The sequence below is a fragment of the Belonocnema kinseyi genome, chromosome 3, assembly GCF_010883055.1.
Source record: "Belonocnema kinseyi isolate 2016_QV_RU_SX_M_011 chromosome 3, B_treatae_v1, whole genome shotgun sequence".
NCBI classification, from domain to species: Eukaryota; Metazoa; Arthropoda; class Insecta; order Hymenoptera; family Cynipidae; genus Belonocnema; species Belonocnema kinseyi.
Genome location: NC_046659.1, coordinates 62,823,133 through 62,842,798, shown reverse-complemented (window position 1 = coordinate 62,842,798; position 19,666 = coordinate 62,823,133). Strand labels below are relative to the sequence as shown.

The following is a 19,666-nucleotide window of genomic DNA, read 5'->3' as shown; positions in this document are numbered from 1 at the left end:
CGGCGCATACAAATGATAGACTTTAGTATCTGAAATTCAACTTACTCTGTTTCTGCTCTTAGCACAGTGTTTTTCTATGCCGTGTTTGTGTATTTCTGTTTGTTTCTATATATTTGTGAGTATAATGCGCGATTGTTAGATGTGTATTCTCTAAGAAGACTTACGCAAGTTGATTGAAGATGTAACCGACGTCCTATTACATGATTTGCAATAATCTACAGAAACTTCTACTTTTTATACAATTTACAAGTCGTATTGTCATTTCTGTCAACGTGATGTCAAACGTTGCATACGAAAAAATGTAATGAAAGACTTCTTTAAATTCCGGGATTCTTAGGTTTTTATTGCTTTTTTTACAAACAGGAAAGATAATTTTGCCAATCACGTTAAAAGAAAGAACAGTCAACTCCGAATTACGAGTAAATGTTCGAAAATTACGATTCATAAAATCATGAAAAAGGAAAGGGTTCATGGAAAGCATGTGCCTTCGAGAATCTTCCTTTTCGCTTTTTTATCACATGACGACACTTAAGTGCAAGACTCGAAAATCAGTATTTACGAAATTCGAGTATCGTTCTGGACGGGACCATCAAACATCCTACTCAAAATTAGCCTCATTTTTGGCCTGTTTTGATTACTTAACCTTCTTTTCTGAAATCTGGGAATCCACGATTATAAATTTTTTTAAATCCAATGCTATTTCGAAAAAATGCAAATATTTATTTAAAAGAATAATTAGATAGAAAATAAGGGAGCTGAAAGTAATGTCAAGCACTTTGGTAGAAGAGAAATCGTGAATCCCTGTTTCGAAAAATTCAAACTCCAAATTATTATTTTTTTTTGAGCAGGATCAGGATTGATAACCCGAGTTCTGGCGATTAGCGCAGCAAAGGTTGTCATAGGGTGCCAAAGAAAGAGTAGTCATCATTTGCGCCAACCTAACCTGAAAACTCATTCATAATACTGAATTGCAGAGCACTCTTCACCATGATTTATTTCAGTAAAAACTATTCTTTTTGTCACATTAAAATTATTTATAGTTCCAATTATTTGAAAGTGGCGCCCATTGTTTACCACTAGCACCATTTATTTATTTAAGTATTTAGCACCCGCGCCAGTTACTTGGAACAGGCGTCAATTATTCAGCAATGGTATCCATCAGTTGAAACAGGCGCCAAGTATTTAGTTTCAGCTCTAATCTTTCAAAACACCAAGTATTTAGTACGGAAGAAAAATTTATATCATAGGAGCCAAACAGTTAGCGAAGGCGCAAACATCTTAGTACAGACACACCCGCCTTGGAAAAATAGTACGGTAAACGAAACTGACAGAAAGTTGGCTCTGCATTCACTGCTTAGTGAGTTCGCATGTAGTTGCCGCGCAGCTGACACTCGCTCGAAAGAAATGGATGTTGATTATGAAATTGTACCTATTCGTGTGACGTCCCGACGCGACAGATGGACCGATATAAATTTTCGACTCGCGGACGCATCCGAAGAGCGTGCGCTTACTGCGTTGATTGTTATTACTCTAATAATCCATACAATAATATATATTTAATAATTAATAGAGAGGATAGTCGTATTTATATTCATATATAATATATATCACTAGGGTACATATGTACAGGGACTGCAAATAGTGGAGGTGCATTTATATATTGCAATATCGTTATAATAGCTTCTCTTATTCTAAGTATTCGCAGGTAGAATTCGACTCTCTTTATCTATTTCACGAGTAAATGTACAGGACACCTTGCAGTGTTCATCTCTCCGCGGAATAAATCATCTTCACTGATGATTTTGATAATCTAGTTAAACCGCGGTATAATTTTTTATATACACTCACACGAACACCCGGATTTTCGACGACGGGCATCACGTCGAGAACAGCGTTAATTGTCGCTGGTTCCTTGCCATCTCGTTAAATTGCACTTTGTAGTTTAACGTCGTTTTCCGGATGAAGAAAACCGTGACTTCCTACACCTTATTCTGGATCCTCGCACCAAGTGGGTCCAACTCCTTTCTCTAGAAAACCCTCTCGGAAAAGACTCTTCTCCAGGGCTACGAAGGTTCGGACGTCGAGTCCGGCTCGAGATCCCTCTCCTCGTCCAGCGAATCCTCCGAATTCGATTTATCCCGTTCCTCGTCTTCGAGGTATTTAGAATTTGTACTGGTCACATGGTCGTTCTCCTGTCACGGACTCCCTCCCCCAGCCTCTGCGTCGCCCCTGTGTCCGGGCGTGAGACTAGGACTTCTTCTCCTTTTCTCCTGGAGACCATTAACCATATTTTCAATAGACTTCAGGTCCCCTGTTGCCGAAGCTAGACTACCACTTCCTGGCGTGGGAGACCCAGTAGGTGGCCTTGGAGGTGGTGATCTTGGACTGAGAGTACGACTTCCTGGGGTGACGGTTTCGAACGCAGATCCGTGCGAGGATGCAGGAAGTGTGTAAGGTGCGAAGCGATGACCCTTGAGCTGATGGAGTGGACTCGCGAGGGGGTGGGGGTAATGAGCGAAGAGCGCTGGATGCTGAGAAGCTGCCAAGGCTAGCTGGGCATTAAAGATCATTCCGGGGGTGACTCCGCCGTGGAGACCCAGAGGATTCGGAGGTATCAGGTGCCCTGGACCCGGATAGAGCCCCGGTACCGGAGGATAAAGGTAGGGCAAGAGCGGTGGATGAAGGGGAGGTCCGACCGAAACGTCCGGCCTTGGTCCTTCCGAAGCCGTCGCTTGACCCATTGTGCCGCCACTTTCTGATCCTGAGGAATCACTACCTTCCCCTCGCTCACTCGTTCGGTCGTCCCTGTCTCTAGAATGTTCACGTTCTCTTTGATGATGAGCAGGGTGAGGTGTATCAGGTCCTACCACGTCCAGGAGCTTATCGTCATCGTCCATAAGGTCGTTTCCGGAGTTGGATGAGCGCCGCTTCTCTGGAGAAGCTGGAGCACCAGAACTTAATCGAGATCCTCCTCCTGAGACCGACAACAGCGCTTGTCTTCTGCAACAACGACTGTGTGTTAACAATGGTGAAAGGTTGATGGGAAATTTAGTAGATAAAGATGAATGGGTTTTTAGATCGTTCAAAAAATTCTGATCTTTGGTATTTATTTCAAGATAATAATGAGCAAAAATGGATATTTTTTCAAGTAGACAACTAGTTTATTAGCATTCTTGAAGCTTAGATTTAATTCAACTTCAACTGTTACAAATGATTAATTTCAGGGTTTGTTTTAGAACTGACTATTTATCTTAATTGAGAATTAGTTGGAACAGTCGCCAACTATTGAAACAAGTGAAAACACTTAGTTGGATCAGGTGCAAAGTATTAAGCTCAGGAGCCATCCATTTAGCACTAATTTTAACTAATCTATCATTTTCTCAACTAGGATTTTTTAACATAATCACAATACAAATTAGCTCCTCTCCTAACTATTTGATTAGTTGAATCATCTTTATTTTTTCACTCTTAGGTCAGAATTTATTTGAAGGATTTTTTTTGTTTACTTACTGATACACGGAAGTCTTTAAAAAGAGATATAGGTGGAAGCTATCTGCATCTTCAAACACTATTATAATTGCTTAGTTGCCTATTCTCGGGTAGGAGAGAGTTAGAAAGTAATGTTGAGAAATAATTAGAATCGTGCACAAATGCGGGTTAATGATACAAAATTGAACACATTTTTACACCAATGATAGACATATTTTCAACATAAAAACACCATCAAGACTATAATCACCGGAAAGGCGCAATCTTCATCAATCAATATCAATTACTTAAATTGAATCCGCCAAGAGGTTATAATTCCTAATCGGCCCTCAATTCCATAAATTTAAATTATATAACCAAAGCGAATGGCTCTGCACACAAAGGGATAAAGGGAAGTGGGTCGAAGGCGAATCCCTATCGAACGATTGGGAGCAGAAAATGCAAATCACAAGGTCTTCAATCTATTTGTTTCAGATAATAAGGCTTATAATTCTGCAGAAATCCTAGTAGACTACTTATATTATTATTAACTTCAAAGCGTCGCTTCGAGGGTATTTCAAAGGGTTTAAACGTCTAGTTTTACGCAAGGAAAATTGTTAAGTGTTCTTGCATAAGTGGATACTGATTCAAAAGGACATGTGGTTAGATCGGTTCGATGGAGTTGAAGCCTAAATTATTGGCTATAGCTTTCGTATGAATATGAATCAATAATTCACCGCTGTGGGCGATAAAGAGAGCATTTATGCAAACCCAGCAGCTACTGTCTATGACGCGCGAGGTATTAAATTAATTACCTTAATTGCACCTTCAACGCCTTTCATATGCGCCAATACATCGTATGTGAAGCGTATGCAAAGTTGCTTTCTAGTTTTTTCCATTATATGCGGCTCGTAACTATTCAAATAACTTTTATAACGCCTGGTTATAACGATAGAAAAGTATTTTTCCTAACCAAAAGTTGTGAGAAAACGTCCTCTCCAATTTGAAATAATGATTATGGAAAAGTGCTTTATTTTTTATTGATTTCGATGAAAAGTTGTATCGCATGTTGAATATCTGAATCGCAATTAAGGTCACTTTTAAATCTCCGATTCCCACCTTCAACCCCTATCATTCTCAAGCTCATGTAAGTCGCAACCAAAGCCGTGTTGGAGACTGTGAGCAGCTTACCAGTCACTAATACCGCGTAATGCGATCAGTACACCAACACCATGTCACATGCATATGCAAGTAACTCGGATCGTGCAACAAGAACACACTTCCCCGCTTTCCGTCACAGGTTCTCGGGCGCGTTAAATCAATAGTGCACCATAGACAGCGTAGAATTTGTACATAAGTTGGTCTCTGCGAATTTCCTTACCGGCCATATGACTCCTTTCACATAAAAAAAAACAGTTTTGTCGCGGTTTCTCAGCAAACTTGAACAAGTACCAACTATTTATTTTAGGCGAACATTATATGGCACAGGAACAAATGATATATCATATGCGCTAATTATTTAGCTCAGGTGCAAAGTAGCTGGGACAGGAGCTAATATTTTAAGTCAGATGCAAAGAAATTAGTACAAGCGCTAAATTTGTTGTCCAATTGCTAATTATTCAGCTCATTCGCCCAATATTTGATGCCAGCAACACCTAATTATTACAATCGCCCACTTTTGATATCAGGCGATAATTAGTTAGTGCAAACTCAAATGATTGATCATATGTGCCAACTATTTAACCCAAGTACTATAGTTATTTATCTTCTGTGTAAAGCAGTTAGAAGAAGTACCAACAATTTAGCGCAAGTTAAAAATACTTGAAAAAAGCATTTTTAATTTTTTTATAACCAACAAATATGGTCACACTTCTCTTCAAAAATGGAAAAAATCAATATAAGACACAACAATTAAAATACCGAGCTAAAAGAAAAAATGTAAAATAAAAAACTTTTTTATGGCTTCTTTTCACAAGACTTCATAAAACTATTCTTCTAATCAAGACTAAAATCAGTTTCTCAACCTTGAAAGCAATACACAATTGAAAAAACGCAATCAATCTTGTTCTCACGTTCTCTCTTCCATGATAGATCTTTTTCGCGTGAAGTTCTCGAGAATCGAAAAATCAGGAAGGTGCAGGATTTGGTAATTTTGGGAAACTATGCAGCATCGAGTAGATAAAGAAGACAGTTAATCGAGAAAATATGCAAAGTGGGGTGCGTCGTGGGCTGCCTAATTAGAATAAGGGTTAGTTTTGGCTTATGGTTTTCGTTAAGGGTGAACGAAGCCACCAGGAAGCTAGATATAAACCGAGAGGGCGACGAGAGGGGCGAGGTTGGAACATAGCCAATCATCAGATTAGCATACTGATGCTCAGGGGCGTCGCTGTCGCGAAGGTAGGGTTGGGGGTGCTACTTGGTAGCTTTGAAATTCATATTACCAACAGGCCTTATCGGTGAAGTCGGCTTTCATATCACGAGATTTTTGACACCAAAGAAAAATAAAATAAGAGAATAATAAAATTTATTCCATTTACCTTATTAATAGTTTTGAAATATTTAACAGCCACTTTGTACAACTTCTTTTCATGTTCATATTTTTTTTTAAGTCGAGGTACATGAACTGATTAATGTAATAATTTATTTTATCAGACTTTACACTCCTGCTGTAATGCCTGTAATTGAAAATGATGTCAGAATACAGCTTTCAATTTGCATTAATTATACGAAACGCGCTGATTAACTGCAAAGTGTGATAAGTCTGCCGATGTTTAATCGATAATACTATTTTTTGATTGCCGACTTATAATATTTTCACTCGTAAAGTCGCAATATTTATTTTTCCGAGTGGGACAGTGAAATTTATTGATGCAACGCAAATCGAGCTTATGAACGCCGACAAGAGTAGCCTGACAGGTGTTTGAAACTCTCTGGCTGGGCAATTACGCTCACAGAAATATAAACCTGGTTTAATAAAACTTGAACTTTTTTTCAGAACTTTTATTTAAGAATCAGCCATTTTTCTTGGGTGTGAAGTACTTGGAACAGACCACTATTATTTTTAAAACCTTCTAACTACTTAAATTTTGTACCAAGTATGCGAAACAGCCAACTATTATTTAGTGCAAGAGTAAAATATTTAACTTGTTTGATCAGCAGTTAAGACAGGCGCCAATTATTCAATGCAAGTGCTGGTCATTTAGATCATTTGATTGGTAGTTAGAGTTCAAACCAAATATTTATTACGAGCACTAACACATGCTAGTTTGTTAGCTCATTCGCCCATTAGTTATGACAATCAACGTATGTTTATCAAAAGAGCCGATTAATTAGCTCATGCGATAATTATTTTGCATAACGAAGTCTATGTGCAAAATAGTCGGCACCTGTTACAAGTAATCGCGAATGAACTAAACAGTTGGCGCCTGTTCCAATTATTTAGCACCTGAGCTAAACATTTGGCACTTTTCCCCACTACCTTGCGCTTGATATTTAGCTTATAGTCGCAGTATTTGTATTATTTCTTTAGAATCAATGATTGTCGCGAAGGTCTTTTTAGGGCTAAACTGGGGTTAGAGGCGTTTTTCGCCACTGGCTGACTGTCAAGTAGGTATGCTGGGCTCTGTAATTTAAAATTCAGACGGGAAACCACGGAAGAGAATTCGCACCCGCGTAACCCCTGACATTACCTAATCCAAGGTCGCCGTGGGGTCGAGCCTCGTTCTTGGATCGCTTTGAACGAACCGATCTCTTCTACTTTGTCGGGGCTAAATGTACAGGCAGAGTGAAGTCTGTTAGCCCGGCGGCCGAAGGCAAAAGGGTGCTTACAAGGGATCGGGAAGGGTGAATGTAGCCGCAAAATCGAAGGGCTGATTATAATTCCGCGCGACAAGGGACAGCACCACCGCGACGATGATACTAATAGTCGGGCGAATCCGCGACGACCTTTCAAAGAGAAAGCAGAGAGCACCCAGGTCATTTTAATTCCAGCCTAATTAAGTGTACATCCGGGCAGAAACGCCATACGCAGCGAATTTCGTAGAAAGGCGATTAGCAGGTGTGAAAGGGTGGCCTGAGGAATCATGTTACTAAACATCGATGTATCAGAAGCAAAGAGAGGCTACATAATTGTTAAAAAATTCTAAAGCTTCTACTTTGATATTTTGATAATTTTATCTTTGTGGATTTTCGTCTTTTTATATTCCTTCTTTTTTTATTGATTGTTTTATCAGTCTTGAAAATTGACCAGAGAAGATATTAAATAAAGTATAACGTGATGAGCAAAAAGAAGGGTGCTATTAGGTGGATTCTATGCATACTAACGTAACGTCATCAAACTCCACTTGAATTTTCACCCCGCTCTCAATGGAATTGAAATGGGTTACATTGGTGGTAGCAACAATGGCCCAGAGGGGTGCCTGACATAAGCTCATAAACTTGCAATATTGAATACAAATGGATGCGTCCGTCTAGGCTGCGGGCGGGGTGCAAATGAGCCTCATGAACTAACTCTCAGTTCAGGGGTGACCCGCTAAAGTCCCGATATAACGACTATGATATATAATCTAGAGTCTAAGGGTTCAAAAAAGGTCTTCCAGTGTATCAATCAGTTTTAATGAGGCGAGGTAATGAAGAATGAAGAAGATTTTTAAGTTTTGAAAGCGATACTCACTTTTTCTCGCGCTTTCCCGCGCCGGTATCCCGAAATCCTTTCGCAAAGGGGTTGTTGTCGATCTTCAATTGCGTGATCTGAAAAATAAAAAATGATTTTTTATAGTAATTTAAACAATTAACCAAATGGTTGAACATACAGAACTTATATCATGAATCAAAGTCATTCGAATATGTAAATTTAAGGCTTTTTAGTGTACTTGGTATTAAAGCATGCTTTGGAATTATTAATAAGCATTAGAAACATTATCAAATTCGGAAACTAGAATAACTTCTTTTTGGCATAAGAACAAAAGAACGTTGTCTTTTATCTGAATTGCGTTCGGTTTTATTTCTACCCCGTCACGATTCACGAATACGTATAGCTGATATAATCTGGCCCAGTAGCGTCGCGTTTTGTGAGAGATAATTAAATGAGGAAGAGGAATCACAGGGGAAAAAATCGAACAAAGGCGAGCCTTTACGATCGGGAGAATGATATCAAGGAGCGGCGCGTGTGTAAGTGTACCAGAAATAATACGTACCGAGAACGCGACGATTCCCTGAAATGAAAGATCTATCGGCGAGAGCAGATATTAATTAGCACGACTGTAAAGTACTACGCGATACGAGATTAAACTCGATAGTTTCGGTTTGAATGAAGGAGCAATTGTCCGTACACGTGTTGCAATTGCGCATAAACTAAATGCAGATTTCGAGACCGAAATTTATTTTTATATGTTCAGATCAAAAGTTCTTGCGGCAAATTTTGTGGAATAAAAATATAATCTGTTTTCCTTCATTGCTAATTCCAAACTTTTTAAATGTATATTCATTTTAATTTTTAGGATTAAACTCCAGTTGCTTTGATTCAAGTGTTTTCGAATTTAGAGGGTTTGAAATATTTAATATTCTCTCGTTATTTAATTTAGATTTTTAAGATTTTAAAATTGGAGTCTAATTTCCTTAATTTAAAGTAAAAAATGACTGCAACTTCATTGAAAATAAATCCAATTCTTAAATAATAATTTCACTGAAAATTAGTGACCGCTGACTAAAAATCAGTAAATAATATCTATAACTGAATGAGTTGCTGTAACTGACTTTTTGTTTTTCAACTATTAACTTTTAACTACGTTATTTACACGCATACAAGCTGCACCTTTTTTGTTGAGCTGTAAAATCGGGGTGCGACTTATAATCATGTGCAACTAATACAAGTTTTTCACTATTTCAAGCTTCTAAAATCAGCATGTGGCTTATAATCGTGTGAAGTTTATATGCGCGTAAATATGGTTTTTAGATGTAGAGAGATTATTGGTCAATTAGTAATTCATTATTCACTATTAGGATATGACTGAATTTAAAAAGTAAAATTTTCCATTTTTAATCTTCCATGACTGCCTAATGTTGCAATTTTAACACTTTGAAATTTATAAACTAAAATTTTTCTGTTTAGTTGTGATATAGTTAAAACAGAATAGTTTTAAATATAAATTTTTACTACTATATTTACAAAAATAATTATATATTTTAAAAGAAATGTTTAAATATATTTCCGAATGTAAATTCAATTGAAGTTTGAAGAAATTAAATTTCAATGCTATATAAATTCAGTAAATTTGAATACAATTTTTGTTGCATGAATCTGAATTTCTAGACATTTAAATACAATATTTTTCCATTCTTCTTTTCAATTATTTCTAACTTTTAAATTCGATGATTTATTTGAATAGGATTGCAGGCGATTGTATCAGTTTATTACAAATCACATACAACATTTTTATCTTGGATATCTTTACCATATACGTTATAAAAATACTACCCCAATGTTACTTAATATTTGTGAATGAATGTTATAATTCTTATTACGTACTCTCTTTTTAGGCAGTAGAATACACACTAATTCAGTAGAATTTTGATTTAATAATATTGAATTAAAAATAATTTGATCTAAAATCCTACGACATACATCCTCTCCATCTGATTACTCTGAAATTTGAAATCTTTCAAATTCTGTATTTGGGAAAACGGTGGTTTCAAAATGCTAATTTCAACGTTTTCTTAAATTTTAATCAACTTTCTACTTTTTAAAAAACCCTGCTATTTGTACAGAAATTTCAGTGCAAATAGCCAAGGCCTAAAACTTAAATAAAATACAATGTAAAATTTTGTAATGCCATTAGGATCATTTTAAAGGCAAATTTATATGAAATATATATGTATTCGTTTGATTATTATTCTTATTTGGCTTTATCCTTGCATATATTATACAGAATTTTGATAGCTTTTAAACCCTTTAAGAGAAGTATTTTCATCTCTAATGTAATTAATATTAAAAGAAGTTAAGCAATCATCGAAAAATAATCAGATTATCCTCCCTCTGATTTTCGACTGAATAATAAAAATAACATCAAGAAGAAATAAAGCAGATTTTTCGACAAAAGAACTAAATTCCCGATCCTGAATAAAACTACATTCTTTGCGTTTAATGTAACAATTCTTTCTACCTAAAAGTATTAACCATAAGTTTGGCAGTTCAAAGAAATAATATGTCGAAAAAATATATAACAACTCACCTTTTCGTTTTGATAGGCAGTCACAGCGATAAATTCCGTTTCCTTAAAAACATAACTTCTAAACGTGGAATAAGGGAGTTTGAGGATGTCGTTGGCTCGGACGAGATGGAACCTCGGCTGGTATTTGTGCATGGAATTCAATATCGTCTGTAACAAAAAGAACCAGAGCATACATTGGGACAGACTGTTTTATACTTGATTCCACAAATAAGCTTCAAACACGCTCTAGTCAACTATAATGTAGGTATATTACTGATTTAATCAAGACGTGTTATTCCGACAATACAACCATGTTTAGAAAATAAAAAAAATAATTTAAACATAATCTCAAAATTGGCGATTGAAATTTTTGATTTAAAAGAAATAGTTGGTGAAAGTATAGTACATATATCATAATAGTGCTACAAACTACCATGCATAAAGCAGTATATTAATGCGTCATTAAACCTGTCTCATGCATCGAGAATTGCCTCTGACTCACTCTGTAGAAAAAGTTTGATTACCACCTGTGCAATGTGCATGATTGAAAAACGTCTGATATTAAAATTATTGCTATGATAATCACTGAGCATGAACTTATTTCTAGCTCATCACAAGTTTCTAATTTAAATACACGCGTAATTTAGTACAAAATAAAACCCACAGAGGTCGGTAAATATCGGCAAGAGGAATCTGCTGTTTTTTCCAGCATTCCTGAACATTTTACTTTCAGGTTATTGAGGTCACAGGGGACGGTTTTATCTCGTCTACTCTTTTCTTTATCCGGTGAAGAATTTGCAAGATCAGGGAGCCTCGGGAGGAATATATCTCTTTTCTCGACGCGTCCACAGCAAGGAACGCATCCTGAATAATGAAGGAGGAAAAATGGCGACAAGAGGAGAGAGCAACGAGAGCCCGAGTATTATGCAGATATGGGCGGTCGTCGTCGTGGTTCGACAATGGTAATGACCGAGCATGACAATCACCTCGAGTACTACCATGCTCGTACCTCCCATAGATTCGCAAGCGCGAATTGCACCCCACGTTGGGTTATTTCCGCCACTGGAGGATTGACCACCATTACGAGAAGCATAATTTATTCAACGACTATCCCTGCTCAGGGAATGATCGATTGGCAGACATCGTACTCTCAGGCCACCCAGGATCGTACGATCAGAAAATCTCTTCCTCTTTCACCAGAGAGACGAGATATACATCGATTGAACGTTCACTGCATATCGAATCACTTATAGATGTATCACTGCTGATTCAATTCCAAACTTTCTCAGAAAAGAATTCGCAACAAAAACTTGTTTCGACCATCAAGGGTTTCAATAGCCCATTAGAATTCGCCGATTAGAATTTAAGTCGATTAGAAAGGTGGGAGATGATTATAAGAAAATTGAATCTTTTATTGCTATGGTAATTATAAATGTCACCAAAAACGTTCTCATAAATAGAGAACATAACATTTCTTTTATTAGCAGAGAACTTGTTATTACGTTATTTATTAGCGAGCACTGAGCTTACGCTACTTACTGCTGTGATTCAAGGCACTAAAGTGCAAGTGCTCTAAGTAGTAAAACAGACATGGGCTAAGTAATATGGATACTCGCCCTATTCATAGCATTGTAAACAAGTAGTACAATACTCGTGAGAAAGATATTGCTAAGTGCAGGGAAGGCTTCGGTAATTTATGTGTCAACGTTTGCCTATAAAAGGTTTTTTATTGATGGACATCGTTTTTTTCGTATCCAACTCAAATGAGCAATGTTTTGAAAGTTAGTCCTAAATTCAATTAACGAAGGAAGAAAGATTTTAATGAGAAGAACATTAGTTTCCTGGTTAAAGGACAGTGGCAGTATCAAGACCCAGGTGCGTTTGCGATGCAAAAGCGTTTCTCCTCCTTCCTGTTATCTCCTTTCGGGGCTCACGACTGCCCAGAAGCGACTAACAAGATTACGAGCGACATTCTGGCCTAGGAACGGATGTTTTGCCAGGGGCCGATAAATCTATTTATGCGCTACCATTTCAATGGAAGGAGGATTCAGCTGCTTTCGTGTGGGTAATTGCCGACCATTGTTCCATGGAGAATTACTTTTATGAGCGTCCGTTCTTCCGGCCGATCCGTACATCCTATAGAGTACATTACGGCCAGCGTTAGGCCATTTTGAGCGGCGATAATGGCACCGGCACACGGCGAGTGCTCGCCATTCATAAAGCCTTATTCTAAGTAAACAAGTAATCATGACCGTGGCAGTAATGCTCGCTCGTTTGAAGATAAAACTTTTGACGATAAACGCTGCTTTCAAAGAGCCGTTAGCCACTCAATGCTTTCTCGAAGTCCGGCAAAACAGATCCTCAAGACTCCACTCATGTCGTGCGAAAGAAGCCTCGCCGGAAGCCGACCTATAGAGAGGGATGGGAAATGTGTGAGAAAAGTAGCATTTCAGAAGATAGTCCCGATCAGTCTGAAAACAAAGAGGTCTTCTGTTGTTGAAGGCTTGTTAGGGTCTTGAAGAGATCAAGACGGATTCAGAAGTCATTATTTAAACTAGAATCAAAGAAAGGGATTTAAGCCGGTCATCATCAGGAAACCTGAGCCACCTTAGCCATCCTCCCTCTCTTAGAAGACATCGACAGCTTACAATTTGATTCCGAGACCAATTATCGTCTCGGAATGAACTTAACAAGACTGCCAGTAATAAATGAAATATCCGAGGAGCATTACTTGGCGGTGAGCCACAAAGGGAAATAATTAGCGGGGAAGATAGGCTAATCTAGGAATTTGTCATTAGTCTATCAAAACCAAATGCTTCTGGCATCGATTCCCCTCGACCTGAGAATCTTCCCGACGCATGGACGACGCTCGAATAACTCCGCTAGCTGGGAAGTATGGGCGAACACGGAGAGCAATTAGTATTTCTCGGGAGACTATCTACACTTGCGCAGCTGAAATGCGTCGCGTCACTCGGTAACTTTTGCCGGTATGGTAGAGGAACGGTGGCAAAGAAGAGAGGAGATGGAGGCGGAGGTGAAGGTGGCTCCGGAGAAGGGGCGACAGGGGAGGTCGGAGCGGTGGCGAAGGCAAATGGAACCAGGATCAGGAGCGTCGCGTATATACCGACTGGTATGTGCCGCGTGAATTGACCGAGCAGATAAACCCCAGGAAAAAGAAGAGATTCGAAGGAGAGCGCGGAGTCCTGGCACACAGAAGCCGACGCGGCTAATGACTCTGTCCGAAGTAATCTCAGGGTGTTATCTGTCCAGCTACCTGAGGCCCACCTACTTAGAATCACGAGCCCGAGGTGCTTTACGACCGATTGGCTTCGAACCGTTCACCCTGACCAGATAGACGCCGGCGTCCATCTTCCTCGGGATCTTCCTCCTCTGGGGAGACAAACAGCGAACAAGTTCTACCAACGTCATTACCGGTTCCACTTCCCGAGATAAAAAACGTGTAAGGCTTGGAAACTCAATCTCTTAATCTTGGAAGACCAAATTTCTGATTCGAATGCTTGAACTGATGAGAACATGAAATTCTGCGTTAAAAATGCGTAGGCAGTAGTCTAATATTCGGCCTGACTTCTTGTTCATATAGACCAGTTTAAAACGTAATACTATATACTGTACTATATGCAGCAAGAAGGTTTTTTTTGAAGAGTTTTCTCTCGGAACAGCAAAGTGAAGAATATATGACCCCTGCATTCAAGAAATTGCAATAAACTTACAACCGGGAATTTGGTTAGATCACGATGGCGCCCAACTTAAAGCGATGGTGATTGTTCGTATTACCAGCAGCTTCACCTCAAGGTAAGTGAAATAAGTTTCTTCATGAAAAGACAAAACTTTTATAAAAAGTCTAAGAAAAGACTTGCGCTTCATAGGCAATCTTGCGAGGAAAGAGCGGTAAAAGAAAGAGGGAGACGGCCCCTTTCACTTTGAGGGTTAAGAAGTTAGCTGATGGTCCATGGATTACTTAGACTCCGGTACATAAAGTAACTATGTAGTTAGTTCGACACGAGCGCACTCAGACTTTAGAGTTTGTATGAAAGGAATATATAGACGTGAGAGGTTTTTATTAAAGGGTGGCGTGGTGCTAAAGGTGGCGCCACCTTGGCAGGAAGCGGCAGAGAAAAGAAACTTTTAGTACACCCTGGTTACGAGGGGGTGCGAGAAAGAAAAGGCGAGACATCGTCGTCGGGGGTGGAACGAGGAAGAGGTGAAAGTGGTGGTGGAGGAGGTGGTTGTGGAGGAAAGGCTGGTCGACTGGCGTTCATCCTGGTATCGACCGGTCGAAAAAGGGGTGGATTTTTCTACTCGTGCAAGAAAGAGGGGGAGAGATAGAGAGAACGCGTTCTGGACTCGACCTTGCTACCTTCGCTCCCGTATAATACCGCCCCCTTAATCGCATTCATCGAGGGAAACAAGAAGGTGACGTAAGGCCACACCAGCTTATCTAGTTGATATATTATAACTATAAAACCACGGGATATCCACCATTGGGAAAACCGAATTGAACAACTTGGCTCCTATGAGTTTCGGGCCGCATGGCCGAGTCCCTAACGAGACCTGTCAATCAACTGGACCGCCATGCCGGTTGAAAGGTCGAACTTAGCCAAACTCAGTCGAGAACTCAGTCGACAACCTCGCTTAGACTACTAGACAAGACGACTAACCTCTGGGCGACGAAGATTCATCTTGTTTTACGAGCTGCTCTTCGGGAGATACAAAGCTATTCATTTTATACATCTCAAGAGAGTTGAATCCTTATTTGCATTAATAATTTCTTCATGGAAGGGATTTTTTGGAAATGTGATTGATTGAAATGATTCACCAAGACTGGATGATTTGTAAATCTCCATCTAAAATAATGATCGTATTAAAATTAGGACCAAAAAGCATTTTGCCCCTCTGAAATTGGGGGGGGGGGGGTTAACAGAAAAAAAGAATAACCCTAGGTAAGTAAATGACTGTAATTCCACAGACCCTCGGCAAAGTAAGACCTTAATTTCATAAGCACCTCTACTTGATGTGGAATATTATTCCTTGGCTTATTCCTTACAAGCAGGAGTGGTGAGTGTTGAAAATTTAATGCCGCGCGAATAGAGTCAGAACACGATATATTTTTTTCAGTGGTGGCTGCTAGTAGCTGTACATAATATAGTCTCGGCGTCAAGGGTTAGTTTTTTCTTGATTTTTCTGTGGTAAAACTCGCAGAGGGAACGTTAAACGGAAATCAGCTGGTTGCTTACAGCGGATCGTACAGAAGACGCCCCTCGGGAAAACTCTTTGAGGCGTATTCAGTCGATTTCTCGAGGAAATATGCTTCAGAAGATGGGAAATGCCATAAGGGCCCGTGAGAAGCAAGTGTGAAATTGATATAGAGTTCGATAGCAACTCAAAAGGAGAATTAGGAATACATTCGAGTTTACATCCTATTCCGAGAAGTGCTTTTCTGGAAAACACCTTGTACTTGATGTTATCGATTTGAAGAGAAATCATCTAGAAATAAGGGTGACAACTAGACCGGGAGACCAGGAGAACTGCTAAATGAGAGGGATTTTTTTTTAGTTTTTAAGTTTAGTAGAAACTTATCCGATTATTGCAAATGTGAGTTCATATGATATAAAATAATGTAAGATTGAACCAGTTAGTCTTCAAATTCTTTAAAGTGGTTAAAAATTCCAATTTTTTTTTGTGTGTTTTAAATTGTTGAATGTTAAAGACTTACCGTGAAACAGCTTTAGATTTCAAAGCTTTGGTTTTAAAATTTTAATTTGAATGTCTCTAAATTTTCTTTTCTTTCATTCGAAACGTCCGTAAGTTGAAAATTTATACTTGTTCACTTTAAGAACCTATACTATTTAATAAATATATAGTAATTATATCTTATAAGCAAATGCAATTAAGTACAATAAAGTATAACAATATAAATTTTTTTTTTTACTCTAGAGTGTTTGAAAATCAACAGTTATTATTTGAACCTTTCCTAATATCCTTGAAAATTCAATAATTTCAAATTCCAACATTAAAACTTTGACAGCTTTAATTTCGAAACATAAAAGTTGTGTGATTTAAAGTTTGAAGTTGTTTACCTTGGAAATATAATTTTCAAGGTTTTGAAATTTAATGCTTTTTATATTCGGCAAATTAACTTTTAATTAAAATCCGCAATAATGTGCAATTTTAAGTTTGAAGTCTTCAATATTAGCCAGAAGCAGAAGAACTTTGAATTGAAAGTGTTAAATAATAATGTATTAAAGAATTTGTAATTGTTGGATTTTATTTATTTGAAATCGTTCAAAGTTGGAAAATGAAAGTCTTTTAATAATTCTATTATTATTAAATCAGAATAATCAAACCCAAACACCTTTAGATTACAAGTTTGAAAATGTTCTGTATTTTTTTATTTAAAAAGCTAAGAACTTAATACTTCATAACAAGATAGTTTTCAACTCGTAGCGTGTGAAATATTTTGTATTGAATTTTTCAAAATCATAAAATTTTACTTTAAATTCGAAGAAAGAATATTGTATAAAAAACGATCAAATTAGGATATTTAGATTAGAAAATTCAGAATTTTTTGTTTAAAATCAAGTCGTTTAAAATTGTTTAATTTAAAAATTAAAGCTTTTTAATACCTGAACGATGATCAATTCACTACATTCAAAATTGAATAAATTAGGTTTGAAAATTGTGAAAATTTCCAACTGACAAGTTTGATAGTTGATTAATTAAATAAGACAATTTTAATCCAACAATATTATATAATTTCTAATTGTAGGTCTTAATATTTCAACAATTTCGAGTGATTTATTTTCAATGTTTAAATTCCATTTCTTTTTGAAGAAGCTTTGTTTGCAAATATTCAATTGGAATTATTTTTCTATATCAATACTTCAAAATAAAAAGTATTCAATTTATATTACTTTTACTTTGAAAATCTTTATAACTTTAAATGTTTCTCATTACAAGATTATCTACTTTTAAAAGCTTCAAATTTGTTAAAAGTTGAGTTTTTAATTGTTGAATTCTTAATTCTTTAAATTTAGAATTGTTCCATATTATATTTGTAAAATGGAGATTCTTTTTTGAATACTTAAAATTATAAGTTACTTAGCTTTGAAGGTTCAAATTTGAACATTTATTGAGGAAATGAAAATTTTCAAAGGTTCTATCGTAATATATAGCAGGTTCCTGCAAATTTGCGAAAGAAGGAAGAAAAAGAACCCTAGGATTTTTTCTCATGTTCTTTTATTTCCAGTCTTTCATTATGCTGACCAACAATGGTGCTGATTGAAATCGGCAATTCTGAGTTATCTCGACCTTTTGCCGCATTGGTATTGCGGTGACACCCGAAGATTTCCTTCCGCTCGAAGTGTTTGGACCCTGTAATCTTCTGGTCGCGGGTCAAACGTAAAAAAAAGCTGAAAAAGCCCGTCGAAACTACCCTACGTGGTTTCTCCGATACTGCCAACGACAGAAACCACCCCTTCGTTTTCAGTTCGTCTTATTGTTCCCAGCAACCCGGCCAACCGAAATCCTCGATAATCGTTCTCTCCACCCACTGCTTTCAAGAATATAAATTTCCACTACCAGAAATTCTAAAATAAATTTTTTTCTAGTGTCAGGTTTCTCAGACAGACGCTTCTAAATATGTATACGCTTGATAATTAAAAGAAGCGTACTTGTTTTAGTTCCTTCTCGGGATTTAAATAACCGCAAAGTACGCACTGCGCACTTGAGTATAGATTAGTTGACCAAAGAGTGCGTTCAATCAACTTCGTGATTTTTCATTGTGTAAAGGTCAGTTTAGATAAAACCTTTCCGATAATGTAGCCTCGTGATGAAGCAGAAATACGCTTTTTGACCAGTTTGGGACAATTTAACGGCAATTTTTCGAACATCGATCATCTCTATCATAAAAGAAAGGACAGCTGATGCCGCAGTTTCACTTAAAACTTTGATTTCGCCTCGCTTTGTTATCTTAGAAGAAACAGATAAACAGGTCAATTTGTATACGCGATAAAAGCTGCCCCGGAGGCGTCTGAGAAGACAGAATAAAATATTGACTTGACACTCTAAATTCAGAGATGGATTCACTTTACAAGAGTGCCCCAAGCAAATAAGATTTCTGAAATTTTCATTTGATTTTAGTGTGATGATAAAAAGTAATAAATTTCAAGAAATTGAGACATAAACTGTCAATTTGAACTCAATTACGTTAATCGTGAATGTTTAATATTTGCAATGTCAGTTCTATAACCCCAAGGTTTAAATCAATCGTCTCCTTTCTTCTTTCAAAGAATGACTTACTTTTTATGCGAACTCTATAGTTACTCCGTTGATTTTTTCCTTGCTATCTCTGACTTACGATAACCCCGAAGTTCAAAACGTTCTGTCATAATCTGTCCTGCAGTCGTCTGCCCGATAAAATAATATCACCAAGACGCGTATACGCGCTAACTGGCGGACGTAACAATGATAATAATATATGTCTTTATTTACAGCGAGGAGAGGTCGCTAAAAATTGAATACTTATTTCCCTATTATTCTGCTAGATTAGCGTTATTTTAAAGGACTTTGTAAGGCTGTCAAATTCAAATATTTGTACTTAAAGTCTTTGCCTAATAAGCTAAACTTGTAGTAACGTTGTATTGACTTCACATATATAAATATTGTAATTACTCAATCCGTTAACAAGCCCACCGGAAATGCTACCGGTATCACGGTAGCTAAGTTCGACCCTGGAATACTTCAACTTCCAAGATTCTGAGACTTTGGATATTTAATGCACATCAAATGCTTATTTTAATTATCTAATAGATAAGAGCATTTTATTTATTTGTGGGCTCTTGGACGTCAGACTGTCTCATATTTTTCCAATTCAAACTTCTTCTGTTTTCAAGCACGGACTTTGTTCAAATAGAGAAAAAAATGTGTTTAAAATTTTAACCAAACCCGATAATATTTAACCCTTTCGTAAG

At 37.3% G+C, this 19,666-nt stretch overlaps 1 protein-coding gene across 4 annotated transcripts in view; it reads right to left on the bottom strand.

Annotated features, from left to right (window-relative positions):
• Positions 1 to 6: 6 nt before the first annotated feature.
• The window catches only part of LOC117169103 (optomotor-blind protein), a 99,397-nt gene continuing 79,737 nt past the window's right edge, over positions 7 to 19,666 (bottom strand). For 3 of the 4 annotated variants that reach the window (XM_033355241.1, XM_033355243.1, XM_033355245.1), the window contains exons 5-7: positions 10,698 to 10,844; positions 8,141 to 8,217; positions 7 to 3,000 (exon numbers count right to left, since the gene is read on the bottom strand). In XM_033355241.1, coding sequence (XP_033211132.1) covers positions 2,196 to 3,000; positions 8,141 to 8,217; positions 10,698 to 10,844 — 1,029 coding nt within the window. In that variant the 3' untranslated portion in view covers positions 7 to 2,195. The remainder of the gene's footprint in view (positions 3,001 to 8,140; positions 8,218 to 10,697; positions 10,845 to 19,666) is intronic. The other variant, XM_033355244.1, reaches the window with a different exon arrangement.